This window comes from Callorhinus ursinus, unplaced genomic scaffold (genome assembly GCF_003265705.2).
Source record: "Callorhinus ursinus isolate GAN/ISIS: 27379988/994484 unplaced genomic scaffold, GSC_fseal_2.0 scaffold4, whole genome shotgun sequence".
NCBI lineage: Eukaryota > Metazoa > Chordata > Mammalia > Carnivora > Otariidae > Callorhinus > Callorhinus ursinus.
The window spans coordinates 118,912,660-118,929,282 of record NW_027397066.1 but is presented as its reverse complement, the minus strand read 5'-3'; the positions used below and the strand labels follow the sequence as shown (position 1 = coordinate 118,929,282).

At 38.4% G+C, this 16,623-nt stretch overlaps 1 protein-coding gene across 7 annotated transcripts in view; it reads left to right on the top strand.

Moving 5' to 3' along the window:
• Positions 1-16,623, top strand: part of INPP4B (inositol polyphosphate-4-phosphatase type II B) — an 864,684-nt gene that overhangs the window by 553,125 nt on the left and 294,936 nt on the right. For all 7 annotated transcript variants that reach the window (XR_012378034.1, XM_025874245.2, XM_073892293.1 and 4 more), the window contains one exon: positions 8,518-8,597. Coding sequence is in view for 6 of the 7 variants with exons in the window: in XM_025874245.2 (XP_025730030.1) it covers positions 8,518-8,597 (80 nt within the window). In the remaining variant the exon portion in view is untranslated. The remainder of the gene's footprint in view (positions 1-8,517; positions 8,598-16,623) is intronic.

Sequence of the window (16,623 nt, the reverse complement as noted above, 5' to 3'; positions counted from 1 at the left end):
AACCTGCCAACGGAGCTCTCAAATATATGCACCAAAGCATGAGTTGAACTGACTGAGAAGAATAATATCAGCCATCTCTGCATTTGATTGTGAAGGAGAAGGAATAGGGCATTTTGTGTTCTCTCATGCCTATCAGGAGCTTCTGTTTTTTTCCTGGGGATAGGTTGAGTCTCTGACTCAAGTGAGTTTTCACACTTTTCTTTTCTGCCTGTCCCTTCAAACTTCTTGTACATTTAGCTTAGTTTCTCCAAAGGGACCAGCAAGTTCTTTCCAGCCTCAGGTCCTTCACTGCTGCAGGTCACAGGAACCTCTCCCTGCCCAGTACTCCTCCCGCCTACCTCCCTCCCCCTGCTCAGGGCTCGGGGCCCAGGGCTCTGAGCACCCCAGATGTGTTCCTTCAAATTGGAACCTCCACTACAAGCTGTCATCACACCCTTCCTACTTCCTTTTGAAATTTGTAACTATTAACTTAATGCATTACTTTATAAGGAATTTTATTTAATTTTTGAGGTTCAAGAAACATGAGCTGGTTCAATTTTTTTCCTCCTCCAACTGCTCATCCCCACAACTGCTCAGTGTTAAATCCCCCTTGCTTGAAGCTTTAATGACATCTTGGCCTAACTATGTACATTTCCGTTTTTTCTCTCATTCAAGTTCTTGAAATACATCTTATTCATTTTAAAACTTGAGTTTCTTCCCTGTTTTTAAATTGTTTTCTTCCCCCCTCTCCTCCCATCATCTCCCACTGTAGGGTAGACATCCATGTACCTCTAGCTTCGTGTAGTGGCAGGGGGCACAGAGTCCAATTCTCACACAGGTCCTGCCTCTCACTGCTCAATATGGTGGCAGGGAGAAAGGGATAAGGAGAGGTTCCTTCTGTCCCTGCCCACGGTGAGGGTGTGGTTCCCTTCCTGCTGGTTTTGCTATTGCTCAGGCCAGCTCTGCCTGTCAGCACGGGGCAGATACTGAAATGCTGTATCTTTTACGAGCACGGCTGTAGGTATTTCTGGGCACCTTCTGGGCTCCTTCCTATGGCATATTTCCCCACCATGGGGAATCTGTCCTGGCTCGACGTTCTCCACTGCCCGGGCTCACTCTGCACTCTCTTGCTGCTGAGACCTACTTTTCCAGCATGTAATGCGTGTTCGGCCACTCTCAGGGCTGCGTGGCGCAGATGAAAGGCACGGGTATTTGCCATGCCACACAGAAGAGGTGCAGGCTGCCCTGCCACTGTTTCCTCTCTCAGCTCAGCCATCTCTCTGCTGACACTTTCTACAAGCCCTGCCAGCATCAGGGGCTAGACCATCAGTGATTTTCAAAGGAGAGACAATCTCTAGTCCCCAATGTAGTGGAACTAAAGATGCTTTGGACACCCCCAAGCTTGATAATTGATGTTTTGGGACCAGACTCCTCTGACTTTGAGGTGTCTTCCTGAATGTGATATGACGAAAAGATTGGCCTCATTTCCTAAACAGTGCATCTCCCGAAACGCTCACCTTCCCTCTCTTCTAACACCACCTTTATATCAACTGGGTGTGTCATGGTTACTAATAGGCCAGTTTCTCTAAATTGGCTTCTTTTTTTAAAGATGTATTTATTTATTTGAAAGAGAGAAAAAGAGAGAGAGAAGGTGCATGTGGGTGCATGAGTGGGGGGAGGGGCGGAGGGAGAGGATCTCAAGCAGACTCTGGGAGCTGAGCACAGAGCCCGACACGGGGCTCCATCTCATGACCCTGAGATCATGACCTGAGCCAAAACCAAGAGTCAGATGCCTAACTGACTGAGCCACCCAAGTGCCCCATGAATTAATTTTTAAAAGTCAAAGTAGTACCCATGGTAACGTAGTCCATATTGTTTTTTTTTTAGCTTTAATATTGAACACAGATTGTGTTTAATGCAATTTTGTATTTAAAAATTTTATATTACAGTCAATTGAAAACAGCTTAAAAGTAATTACTGAAAAAATGCTGATACCCTTAATGATAGGACAATTTGAAACATTTAAACATATCGCTTTCTCAACTCTTTTCCAGTTGGGACTGATTAAGAGATTCCCCAGGAGTCAAAGGTCTGTAAACTATAGCCTGTGGGTCAAATTCACCAACTGTCTGTTCTGAATACATTCATTTATGCATTGTCTACAGCTGTTTTCCCACATGACCTGAGCTGAAATCAAGAGTCAGACACTCAACTGAGTCAGCCAACCAGGCGCCCCTAAATTGGCTTCTTTTTAAGCATTGTGAGAAGGTTGCTAGCTCTAAGCACTAGAGGTTCTCTAACTAATACCATGGTGCATTTGGTATATTGTCTTTGACAAAGACTCAGCTATAATTCCTGGGTCAAAAGAAAATTCTCAATTGACATTCTGTGATATATCTATTATATTAGTTAGGAATGCATTTAGAAGCAAGTAGCCTGGCAAACAATGGCTTAAAAGTAACAGACTCATTTTTCTCATGTTAGAAAAAGTTTTGGGGTAATTGCCCAAGGCTGTAGCTACTCAAAAATGACTTCGAGCAATACAGGTTCTATCCACCTTCCTGCTCCTCCTTTGTTAGAGTATTGTCCAGTGTAACCATTGAACCTTCAGAAATCACAGTCCAGGTGGGAAGAAGACTGAAGGACAAAAGGCACCTGATCTTGTTCCTTCAATTCTGGGAAACAGTAACTTTTAGGGAAATTTCAGTTGGTATACTGCTATGTACTTATCACTAAGAAGACAGGAGTCCCCAAGCAGAAGAGAATCTGGGTCAGTTCCCATTGGAACAAAGTCAAGGTGCTATTAGTAATGAAAAGTGAGCAAAATAGGTATTAGATATTGGTAATGTCTGCACACTCTTCCTACATGTTAAACTCCGTGATAGCAAAGAGCCTATTTATTTTGTTCACTCTAACAGCCCTAGCTTTGTGCCTGGAAACTAGTAAATTATGATATATGTATTGAATGAATTAGAAAGCATACCATGATTTTGGTTTGCCAACCATCTTAAATTTTTTAGAACCACCAGAATGAAAGGGGGAGGCATCTAAAAACAATTGCAATAGTATATAAATTTTAATAATATGTAAAAATCTAGTACACTTTATGACACAATCAGAAGTCAATAAAATGGCAATTATATTATAGACCTAAATCTCAAGCATAGTAAGAATAAGCCTAAATAAGAACAAATCCAAGTCCACATGCCTTGGCATTCTAATACCCTCAGAGTACACAATATTCTAGATAGAGAAGAATTGCCACATCTTAAGCACCTATCATGTACCCCTGGTTAATATGTATCTCATCACTTAATCCTCAAAATATTTCTTTGGACACTACACAAGGGGTCTGAGAGTTTTATTTTATTTATTTATTTATTTATTTATTTATTTATTTATTTATTTTTAAAGATTTTATTTATTTATTTGAGAGAGAGAGGGAATGAGAGAGAGAGCACATGAGGGGGGGGTCAGAGGGAGAAGCAGACTCCCTGCTGAGCAGGGAGCCCGATGCGGGACTCGATCCTGGGACTCCAATATCATGACCTGCGCCGAAGGCAGTCGCTTAACCAACTGAGCCACCCAGGCACCCAAGGGGTCTGAGAGTTTTAGCCCTTGGCCAAGACTTGGCTCTGCCATTACAACCTGCTAAGGACTCTGGCTCTTGACTACACTGATTTTAAAAATGAGCTGAAACTTTTTATTATAAATAGTTCAAATATGTTCTATACATTTCTTTGCATTCTTAAGCAGCATCTATTGGATGCACCCAAACCTTTTGTTGATGTCTTAGTGAAGCAGATACCAATCTGTGCTGAGACCTTTTGAGGTATATTCATAGTAAATATGTAACTTTTAAATATATGGCTTTACCCTAAAATGCTTTGTAATGTTTTCTTTGGACTGTTTGTCCACTTTTAATAGATTTCCTCCCAAGTCTTTTTTTTTTTTCTTATTTTTTTTTTCACTGTGAGTAGTTCATGTGTCTTATTTCCCTTACTATTTGATGGGAAACCATGTAACCATATCTGTTAGGGTTGAGAGAGAAGAAAAAGTACACAGGCTATGAAAAATAGGCCTGTCCTGTAAGTTACATGTAGGAGATGTTGTGTATCAGCCTCATGCTATCAACTTCAGCTCTTCCAAGGCCTTTCAAACTTGTACCACAGTTCCTGTATATAGTTTTATAAGAGTAGGTAAAGTATTATTGATATATTCATTTAACCTCTAAACCAGCACTTTTCCATGGAAATATGTGTGCCACAAATGTGTGCCACATATGTAATTTTAAATTTTCTAGCAGTCAATGCTTTTAAAAAATTAAAAAGACACAGGCAGGATGAATTTTAATATTTTGTTGAAGCCAATATATACAAAATGTAATCATTTCAAAATGTAATCAGTACAAGAAATTATTAACACTCTATTTCACACTCTTTTTTTCATACCATGTTGTTTAAATGTGATGTGTATTTTATACTTACAGCATATCTCAATTCAGAGTAGCCACAAGCCCAGTGCTTGAACTAGTGGCTACCCATTGGATCGTACAGCTCTAGACAGTACTTAGAAAAGCTTGGGAGGCTCTTAGAAATTGTTGTATAAAGGAACCCTATGCTTTGATTAAAGGCTTTGCGAGATGAACATAGGTGATGGAGGTTTGGCCAACTCACGGCAAGGTGTACAGGGCTGTACATCTTTTGGCTCCTTATATAGTACAGCTCAACCAGGGACCATTGAGGGCCTGCTGCAGAGAGGTGTGTAACCCCAGAAGCATTCTGAATACTTGTGACTTGCTCAGAGTCCCTGTAAGGGCTGGTAGGATAAACTGTTTATTTGTACACTCTATAGAGAGAGCAACCAGGGATTGAGGCAAATGCTCCACTTTTTTTCGCCCTGCTTGATATCACTCTCCAGCCAGGTGAGTGGGTGCAGGAAGCCATTGAGTGATCCTCTGCTTTGGGTGCTTGCACCAGAATGATCCTTCTGAGTGTCACACTCTCATGAGCAGGCAAAAAAGGTCAGAGCCACATGCTGCGCAGACAGAGAGCCTGGCAGAAGGAGAGGGAATGGCCACCTGTCCTGGAAATAAAGCCCAGTGTAATGGGGATAAAAGAATGCTGGACTGAAAAGCAAGAAACCTGGATTCCAACTTGGCCTCTGCATATTGACTAGTTCTGGGACCAAGTGTAAGCCAGTTAACTTCTTTTAACTTCCTATTTTCCCAACAATGTACCGAGTGCTTTGCCTGGCTTACTTTGATTCTTAAAACTGTGAGAATGATAGAGTTATCAATAGTTAGTTAAATGCATTCCTAACTAACTATTGATAACTCTAATACCATGATAGAGTTATCATGGTATTAACTTTTTCCTGCAGCAGTTATAACTGGGAATGGTGAAGTAACTCGTTCAAGACCACAGATTTGTAAGAGAGAAGACAGAGAAACAAGGCCTGACTATACCCATGAGTGGATAGCTAGTCTGGGGGCTGGGAGAAGTGATTTAATTACCCAGATTTCCATTTTTGGACAGAATAACATGACACTCCAGACCTCTGATCTCCAACTCCAGGGAGACTAATTTTTTGGTTTGTCTTTCACATTTTTCCACTGATATTAGAGCTCCCAGTTTAAAGATGAGAATTTTAAGATGAGACTTTTAGAAATAGCCCTGAAGAAGAGATGGAAAAGCTTGTTCCTTGAGTTACATTTGAAATATAAAAATTTTTAAAGATGTCTCTCAAATCCCATGGTTATGATTACAGTGATAGCAAAGATAAAATAGCTTTATATTAAGTTATTCTTTTCCATTAGCATTAGCGTGCTATTTTCCCTCCATGGGGACTTAGGTTCCAGCAACAGAGAAGACTGTTCCTCGAATTCATTCTTTTACAGGAGTCCAGTCAACATCCATGTATATGAGTGATGTGTTTTATTTATGTTGAGGGGAAGCAAATACAAAAACACCTGCCAGAAAGTAAATATAGAGGCAATTCCATTGTTAGTGTTGCAGCGTGGGACAATTATACATATTTTTATACATACAATTATATATATTTGTAGAATAAAGAAGACAATCTTTATACCTAAATAACACCTCCTCGGGTTTGACATGTTTTCATAACACAGTGCTGTAATGTCATTATCTAAATTGGTTTTTCACAAGTCGTATGATTTCTGTAAAATCTCTTACTATCCTTTGAGATGAAGCCTGTGGCTGCCAGTTATGATAGAAAAAGTTCGACTCCTGGGCGTTGTCCTTGGCCCGCTGCAAGCAGGTACAGTGAAGCAGTAGGCATACCATGCAGCCCCTCTTTTCTGGGCCCTGGGCTTGCCTCAGGGATGGATAAGCCAGAGTCCTGCTTCCATGGCAGCTCCTGATCTGGTGGACAGAGGAGACATTCAGTGACTGTGGTCACAACTCTACAGGCAGCTGTGTCTCATGGGGTGTGTGTAGCTCATGTCTGAAAATAGCCACTCCACCTGTCTCTCATTCCACTCTGGGGCATTTGTCACTTTTATTGATGAAAAGACCTCAGTAACATTCATGACATGTGCGGTTTGTTTTATTAATTCCCAAACCATCCATACCTTCAAAATCTCAAAAGGCAGAGAGAAAATCATCTGAAATTTTGGGGCATCATGAAATCTCTCATTGGTTAAGAGTTTTCTCTGAATGAGAAAGAACATTCTAATATCTATATCTAATAGAATGACTAACCTGAAAGCTAGGTTTTATGCCAGTCGTTCATTCATTTATTGTCAGCAAATATTTATCACATGCCTACTGTGCACTAAGCAGTACAAGTTTGTGAGAAAACAAAATAAACTCCTTGTGGAGCTTCAAATCTCAGTTATTTCCAAGGGAGTTACAAAATAAGCAAATATATATATATATATTTATTCATATATATATATGTGTTATGTCATATGGTGGTAAGTGCCAATAGAGAAAATTACAACAGGATAAGAAGTAGAGATTAGCAGAGTATATAGATGGGGCGGCATGCTCATAAGGATGTTCTAGTAGCTATCTCTGATGAGGTGACATTAATGCTTTTGTTCAGCAATATCTCTCCCAGGCTCTTCTCTGCCCTTTGCTGAAAAGTTACCCTAAATTCCTTCATGCTTTGTCCATATAGCACTTGGACTTCCTTTTCTGCCTTGACTCATTCTCATTTCATCACTCATTGACGTATCATCAGAGCTTTCGCCACAAATAGTATTTTCACCTGACGTCCTTCTCCTGATAATTTAGTCTCATGTTCTGGCTTTAGGTGATTTGGTGTCTCTAAGCCAGCTCTGTGAGTTTCAGGTTAGTTCATTGGGTTTATCCTTGCCAATGTGTAGGCATCTCCAACTTTAGAACTGAGTTGTATTTCCAATGTTTGCCCTCAAGTTTTTTTGAAACAATTCTAAATTGAAAAGGAGGAGAAAAATATGGACCTGAAGCTTGTCTTTCTTATGCTTAACAATCGCTAAGTGTGGTTGCAGCCTTTTGTGTATGAAATAACTGCACACTTTTCGCTGAAAAGACCCAATTGTCCTCAGACCCCTGAAGTCCAGGCTCTCATTCTAGTGCAGCCCTGCAACAGACCCATGAAAAGAGAACGCTCTGGAAGACGTAGTGTTGACTTCTTGTAGAGTGTTACAGTGTGTTAGGCAGCAATGGCCTAGATGATATGGGTTTGATATTTTCATGTTTACTTCTTGACCTTGAGGGGAGAACAAGAAATACTCTTTATGGTATACCATAATATTTTGACTTTTAAATCAGAAGCAGCCTGGAATGTTAAAAAGAGATGAAAGATTTGTATCCTGGAAAAGAAAAACCAATTTAGAGTTTTATTCTTTAGCTTATGAGTCAAAGAGTGTAGAAAGGAGATATTCATAGATAGTCAACAGCCAGTATGATAGGTTTAAAAAGCAATTTTAGAAAATGTAACAGAATAAGTACCTTTCTGTTTTGTGTATTGGAATGAAATTGTCCCATGCTAGTATAGAAATAACAAAGGAAACAAATGCTTTTAAACATTGCTGTGATGGGGGAGAAATACAGCATTTCTATTTATAACTTGTACAGAGTCCCACATAAAAATAGCTCCAACTAACAGATTTGCTCATATCTGGAATACAAAGTTGTTGCTGCCAGTGACTTGAGGAATTCTAATAAGAACGACAGCAGCATTGGTAAATATTGAAAGTTTATCATCTTTTCTTCTATCCCAGTTTTCATAGGGGAAGAAAATTAGTTCGCTGAAAAGTCCTGGCTTCCGTATTAGACATTTTGTTATTTTCCAGGCTACTGGTCTCTTTGTTTTTAATGAAAAGGTTACATTTGCACCCCTGGACATCACCCCACAAGAAGGCTCTATTATTATATCTCCGTCAGTGATAATTTTATCTCTGCATGTGAAATATTTGTCAGGCTCATGGAGTCAACATTTCATTCTTCTAATTTTGTATGATTTATGCGACAGCAAAAATATTAAGGACTTCTGAAGTTAACGAAAACCATTCTTTCTTATTTTCAGCGAAGCTTCCTGGGCTATGCCAGTTTTAAAGTGGGGGAGCTACTGAAGTCGAAGGAGCAGCTGCTAGTCCTGAGCCTGAGGTGGGTCTTTGTCTGCAGAAATGCTTTAAAGTGAATAGCCGATGATACTCACTGAAGGATGGTGGGGCTTGAAAGTCCCAGTTCTTGCAGATGTTTAGATGTCAGCTGTCAAATGGCTCACGTTCTCCATAGCAGCAAGTTATAGCGAAACAGCAATTATTCAAGTTCACATTGAAGTTCATGTTTCACATTGTCAGAGGTTATCATTCCTTATGGGAAAAATAATAACATGATCGTTAAACTGATGAAATTCTTTGATAGTAAGAATAGAAATGATGAGCACGTTATTAAATAATTTTTCTGTTACTTATTAAAATAACTTTTTAAGTCAAGTAAGCTTCTAGGTTTGAACTATGTTTGTTAGTGGCAATGTTGCAAATTTATGATAATAGAGGGTAAGTTGATTATTCTCTTTTTTTAAGTTTATTTTGTTGCTATCATATGAAATATAAAACATAAGTTAAAACAGACTCATATTGAAGCAGGCAGTAGATCAGAGGTAATTTTGAGTATGAGTACAATTTGTTTTGATATAGACCAGACAACAATCTTTAGGAAGTTACATAGTATTTTAAGGCTAAGAAGAGTGTTAAATAGAATAAACTTTTTTTAAAAAACTTCATTGTACATTCTAAACAATAGTATGCTGTTTTCTAACTGTATAATAACTCCTGTAATTATGTACACATAATATATTCCTTGCAATATTTGTATAGTATAAACAAATGTAAAGATTGTATAGGACACTACTTGGAAATCTCAAGAAGTTCTTCTTTTGATGAAACATAAAGACCACTCCCAGGGAAGAGACAGTGTCTTAAGTGCTTGCCCTCTGCCTTGCCCCGGCAAGGACCCACTTGTAACCAATTTATTTCAGTAAAGATGCTGGAATCTATACTATGGGCTGTCTCCTTTTCTGATTTTTCCTGATCCTTACAGTTTTGCATTTTGACTTAGGGGTGTATAAGGTAATTTAAAGTAGCTCATATTCATACAGAAAAATAAGTGTTGATGGGTTCTAATGAGGCCATTATCTTCACTCTCTGTTGTGTCTCTTAAATATCTGTTATTTTGTTGTTGTTGTTGTTAAATTTTATTTGGGGAGACATTTTAAAATCTTCACAGTTTTGTGGTGGTGTTCCCAATAAAATTTTGCTGTGGTGATATTCAGCTTAAAGTTTGTGTGGATCAGCTGAAAAGTCTAGCTAGCAATGTCACGGATACTCTAGAAAATATGTGTTAGTGCTCTAGCGCAGTGGTGAGACCTGACCAGAGTACCCCTGGATTCATGATATGTGATGTCAAGCATTAAGTTAATTTAGGACCACTAGCAGGCCACCTGTTTTCTAGATAAGATGCATAGCACTTCATTCCTCCTCTTGCTGACTCGCATTGATTCTATCATAACTGCCATTAACATCAGCACAACACTGCACCTTTAGACACTACCTTTGAAACAGAAATCAGGGGACCGTGAATTCTTAGTGGAATGAAGATTAGTAAACACATAGAATATCTCAGTGATATTATTAGATATTAGATATTAGATATCATAGATATCTAAGTGATTAGTAAACACTCAGAATATCAGGAACAAAAGGGTCAAGTTTAGAGTACTACCACTGTAAGCAAAAAAGGAATATAATCAATACATATTTCCACTTTTGATCTTAATACCTCTGCCTAATACTCATTTGATTTTGATTGTATAAAAGGAAAACAAGTTTAACAACAAAGAATTTAGTTTTCTAGAGAAAATAATTTGTTGTTGTTGTTTTTAAAGATTTTATTTATTTATTTGACAGAGAGAGACACAGTGAGAGAGGGAACACAAGCAGGGGGAGCGGCAGGCAGAGGGAGAGGGAGAAGCAGGCTTCCCGCTGAGCAGGGAGCCCGGTGTGGGGCTTGATCCCAGGACCCCGGGATCATGACCTGAGCCGAAGGCAGACGCTTAACCGACTGAGCCACCCAGGCGCCCCTAGAGAAAATAATTTTTTAAAAACTAATTTTGAAATGGCTAGGTTATTATTCTTTCCCTCCCTTTTCATGCTTTGCCAAATGTGTGAATTTCTCTCCCCGTGAACTAGACACATTATAGACTTATGATAGCCTTTTGATTTCTGACACTTCATGTTTTTTACTTCAGATGTAATTCATCTTCTTTCCCCTGGCTGTGAGTCTCTGAGGTACTGTGCTGGAAGAACATTAGGTTGGGGATAAGAGCATTTTTTTTTTTGGTTGTTTTGTTTTGTTTTAATATCACTTTGCACTGACAATATTTGCATTTTGTTCCTTTTAGATTCCAGTCATTATTTTTTAAAAGGTTTATTTATTTATTTCAGAGACAGAGAGAGAGAGAGCATAGGGGTGGACAGAGGGAGAGGGAGAGAGGGAATCTCAAGTAGACTCCCCACTGAGCACAGAACCCCACGCAGCTCAGTCTCATGATCCTGAGATCATGACCTGAGCCAAAATCAAGAGTCAGATGCTTAACTGACTGAGTCACCCAGGCGCCCCATCCAGTCATTTTTAAAGCAATGGAATTCTCAGATTTCTGTGAAACAAATTCACAGAAATAGGGTACATTTCTACAAACATTCTCTGATGGGAAGCTTCCCAAAAATCTATGTAGTTTTGTATTCACCGTCCCTTTGAGTTGTTTCTTATCAGATAATTCCAATTCCAAAACTCTCAAACTAACTCCACAGAGCACCATAGTTTAATGTGGCTACTGTGTCATTTGTGTTTGAACTGGAAATTTTTAACAGAATTTGGAATTGAATTCTTTTTTCCCACAGAAAATTTAAAGGGGCAAGAAGTGTGCATCTTATTTATAGATTTAGACTAAAATTTCATGAAATATAAGATAGTCCATTTTTTAAGTTATTGAATAAATCTTATTTGCATGTTTTAGAGAAAAATACCCCCAAAACACAAAGTGGTGCCTACTCATATAACTCGTCTTGCTTTAAATATGTAGTTACTAAATTACTGTCTGAGTGTTCTAGCATCCCGACTGGACTTGATTATCTTTATTTAGTACTAACCCTCTTACTTTTGTATTATATTTACTTTGTTTTGCTAGTCTACATTTGGTTGTTCCTGTCTCCTCTGGCTTCTTTTAGATCTGCATTGTATTTTCTGTTCTTGTTCTCTAATTCATTGCCACATCTTCCTGGCTTTCATACTACAGTGTAAACAAGCTAAGGTCCTTGTATAGAGGATTACAAATGTAGGCGTGAAAGACAGTGGATAATCTTATACTAACAGTAATAATAATAAGAAGAAGAAGAAAGAGAAGAAGAAGAAGATTCTACGTGCTTTATGCTTGGATAAGTATATTAGAGATATTGCCTCATCAACCCTTATCAAATGAGTCTATGGTGCTATTCTTTTTGCCACTTTATAAATTAAGAAAGTGAGATACAAAAAGCAGTTAAATGATTTGCACAAAGTTACAGTGCTCATAAATGGGAAAGCCAAGGTACAGAGCCACACATTTCTGACTGCAGAGCCTGTGCTCTTAGTGACCCGCTTCTTGTCTCCTTTGACAAAGGAGAAAACTGAGAACTTGTTAAAATGTATCACACATCATGTGACTTAGGTTATGGAGGAACAAAGCAAGGACTCAGGTGCAGAATCACCTGTTCACGGTTTCTCCCACTTCGGTTTCACTGCAGTGCCTTGTCTCACAGTGAGTGAAGACAGAACGAGTGTCAACATGCCATGAAGAACTCAGACAGATTAGCCATGATGGCAGAAAGTGGGAGCCAGCCTGCCTGGTTAAGGGAGAGACTGAGGGAAACCTGTGGAATCTATTCTCACCCCAGAAGCTTGGCATCCTCAGGCCCCAAACCTGGGTTGCTGTTCAAGCACCTGACAGTCATTTGCCCTGCTAACCTTATCTGAATGTCTTAGGACCATGCAAGCAGAAATTTGGAACACCATAACCCTGTTTCATGATTTAATAAAAGAATGGAGAGATTAGCTCTGTCTCTCGGAATGGTGCTAGCAGTTGGGAAAAATGACGTTGCTCTTAAAGTATTCCAACAACCACAAAGGCAGAAATAAAGGGGGAAGGGTAAAACTTCTTTTTTAAGAAATCCTTCTCAGAATTGAGACAGATGGATGTGTTTTGACCTTGTCTCTGTTTCATATGAGTTTCATTGCATATCTCCTCAAAGTTTAGGCTACATTCAGTGCTCATTCATTCAGCAAGCACTTACGAAGAACTTTTCATATGTTAACTACAGTGATAGTTAATATTTTGCAGTTGATGTTACTAATAACACTATTAATGAAAAAAGTCTCATTATTTATTGAGCATCTGCTAGCATGCAAAGGAAGTATTAAGTGCTCTTCATGCATGATCTTCAATCTATGCAGCATTATCATTTCTGTGTTACAGCAACTTGGCTATGATCCTGCAGCCGCTAATTGTACAAGTAAGATTAGAATCCAATTTGGTCTGACTCCAGAGCTTGTTCTGTTTTATTTCCCTGCCTCATAGGAAGCTAATGATCTAATAGAATCTTTGTTTTCTTCTCTATTTTATATTCTGTCCTTTGGAGAGTTTCAGGGGCCTCACTTCTTTTTTCTTAACGCTTTATCTTAAAATTCAATTTCATATGCCCATTACATAGTAGAGGTTCAATAATTACTTGTTGGAATTTTGATTCATGATGATGACTTTCTTATATTTGTATGGATGCTTAAATGTAAACCAAGTACCAGTGCTTTCTGAATGGCATCCGCCTAAATTAGTGCATGTAATGCAGCCAAAGCATTAGAGTCTATCTGAGACAAGTAACTTTTAGAGTAACAGTGAGGGATAGATTGTAATATGCTTGAAAAGTTGAAAACCTTATTTAGAATTTACTATTTCAGGGTAGGCCACTTTACCTTGTCACAGAAACTTTGAATAGAGCACTTAACGAGTGTTCTATTATTTCTTCTGTAATCTTTTGCATGTAATCCCTCCCAAGTTAAACAAACATTTATATAATTTTATCAGAATGGATGTGACAAAATATTCTTCAATTTATTCATAAAAGAAAATTTGTTTTCATTTATTACTCTGCCACATTTACAGTAATGCTGTCATGTACATAAAACATTAGACTCTCATGATCCTAAATAGACATATGATGTTATGTTTTATAATATCCAGATGTGTGGGAGAGGCTATGAAATAAATGAACAATAGACGCCTACTGTTTGTTTTTAAATTTTCCCTGTTTTAAGTAACATTTATACGTGTACATATTTATGCATATATAAATTGTCATAGATTATGTAGATGGGTATGTGTTTGTGCATCTATATTATTTTAGGGTTATTTTGCTTTTTCACAAACCATGAATACTTTTTTTTCCACTGTTGTCAAATATATATGCTTAGAGAAGGTAAGGTCGAAATTATGAAGTCTTTAGATTTTTAGTTTTTGGTGTTTTGCTCAATTTAGCCTTCTTAAACACACAAACGCACAGATGCACATTTCAATTTTGTTTCTAAAAGTAAGAAAACAATAAAAAAAACCCACATATTTTTAACTTTGTTAAAAATTAAAAGTTAACTAAGTTAACTTTTAACTTAATCTCCCAAAGGCATGTTCTTAGCTTGAGAGCTGGAAGTAATGATAAGGAGAGGTTCCTTGGGCTATGACATACAGTTTTCTACATAAGCATACTCAGAGTGATAAAAAGATGAAATTGTCATGAACGTCTCACAGGTTGGGAGCCTACGCATGTTCGTTAGCCCCCAGGGCAATGGATCAGAATGAATCTGATGAAATGCATGAATACAATACATATGAACCTCCACAGTCCTTGTGATAAACAGTGGCCATAGATTGACGGAAGAGTTTTAAAGGATAAATTTCTTTTTCATTTCAAATGGAATTAAATTTTCATAGAGTTTGCATTTCCTGTCACTGCTCTTTTCCTCTATGCAAATAATAGTTATGCAAGTCTTCTTAATTTAAGCACCAGATTATAGTCTTTAAACTTATATGTATGATGAATACTTCTTTAATGACATATTTTCTTATCAATATTTATTTGAACTTCAGAAGGATTTAAAAAAATTACAGCCAAACATTTTAATAGTCACGTGTATTTTGAATATATTTTGTTCTCTTTTAAGAGTCTTCCAGTTAGCTTTTTTAGGTATCAGAAAGTAGGATTGCAGCAGAAAGTTCTGATGGTTCCACAACACTAATTCTTATGTATGTCTAAAACATTTTTTTAAAGATTTTATTTATTTATTTGACAGAGAGAGAGAGACAGCAAGACAGGGAACACAAGCAGGGGGAGTGGGAGAGGGAGAAGCAGACTCCCTGTTGAGCAGGGAGCCCGATGGGGCACTCGATCCCAGGACCCTGGGATCATGACCTGAGCCGAAGGCAGATGCTTAACAACTGAGCCACCCAGGCGCCCCTGTCTGAAACATTTTCTATATTAAATAAGGACAATAGACCTTGGCAGCTGGGAAAACAAAAAAACCCTCTTTGGGAGGAAATAGCATATCTGTGATTATTATAAAACAGAATAGCAGTATACTTTATTGAATGCACCAGTGGAAAAGTCAGAAGATGAAGATGGCATGTAAAAGCTACTTCATTGATGCTTTTGCATAGAATTTACTAAAAATGTACATTATAAACCCTGAGAGCAATGCATAAGAACTCTGTATTTTTTTCTTTGGGGGTGAGCAAGCAGGAAACCATGCAAGTCAGTAGCAAATGCACACTCATGACTCATCCAGATGCACATATAAAGGGAGAGCCTTGCATCTACGGAGTGTTTCCTTCACTGTTTTTGGCATGACCCAAGTGAAGATAACAGAAAATGCCTCAGATTCTGGCAGACTCTGACCTTGTAAACGTGCAGGAAGAGGTAACTGACACTATTTGAGCTTTATGATGGATTAAGTATGTCACATGTCTCATCTTATCCAATCTTCTAATAACATTGCCTGAAAGGTGATACATTCCTGCTGTACTAAGAGGTCAACTGAGGAACACGGTTTGACTTCCTTTAGGTCACGCAGCTGGGACGGGATGGAAAATGGAGACCAAAAGAGAAGTGTCCTTGGTATCAAGGATTTCCTAGAGAATATATATTTTGTTTAGAATCTTAAAATTAAATAATTTTTGAGAACAGAAGTGATTTGGGCTCTTCAGCTTCTCTTTAGACCCCTTCAGCGACAGGGAGTACAAACATCTTTCCCATTTCCAGACAGGTTGAGTGTCAGAAAAGTATTCCTTTCTTATCTCGAATTTGATGTCCTGGCCTTGGCCCCCACTCTCCTTCATGGAGTTTGGGAGAACAAGCTTCATGCCTTTTCACTATGATCACATTTGAAAGCAGCTCTTGTCCAACTTTAAGTTGTCTCTCCTTTTTTTTTCTGAGGAAAAAATGTGGTGTAGTAGAGAGAACAGCAGGCTTGGGTTCAAGTCCCTGCTTTGCCACCAGCTGTGTCACCCCCGGCATATTTTCTGTTCTCTGTACCATCTGTTAATAGAAATAGTAATGACCTCCCTCCTACGGTAATTCTGAGCAATTAATAAATGTAGTAAAGTTCTTTGCACTGCTTTGCATTAGAGAAAAGCACTCTATCAGTATTGTTTTCCTTGCTTCTTGCATTAAACTTACTAATTCCCCCAACCATAACTCAATGTTTGCTTCATTTGCTTGTTTAGTTTGTTGAAGTTCTTTTTTCATTTTTTTAAAGATTTATTAATTATTTGAGAGAGAGAGCGCGAACGAAAGGGGGAGGGGGAGGGACAGAGGGAGAGAATCTCCACTGAGCGCGGAGCCCCACACAGGGCTCGATCCTACGACCCCCAAGATCAGGACCTGAGCCAAAGCCAAGAGTCAGACACTCAACTGACTGAACCACCCAGACAACCCTGAAGTTCTTTCTTAAAATGTAACATCCACAATTCTCTAAAATGGTCAGTGGCAAAGGTGTCAGTTTAACCGTTGATCCAAATATATTATTTTTATTATCTGAGAAATAGATA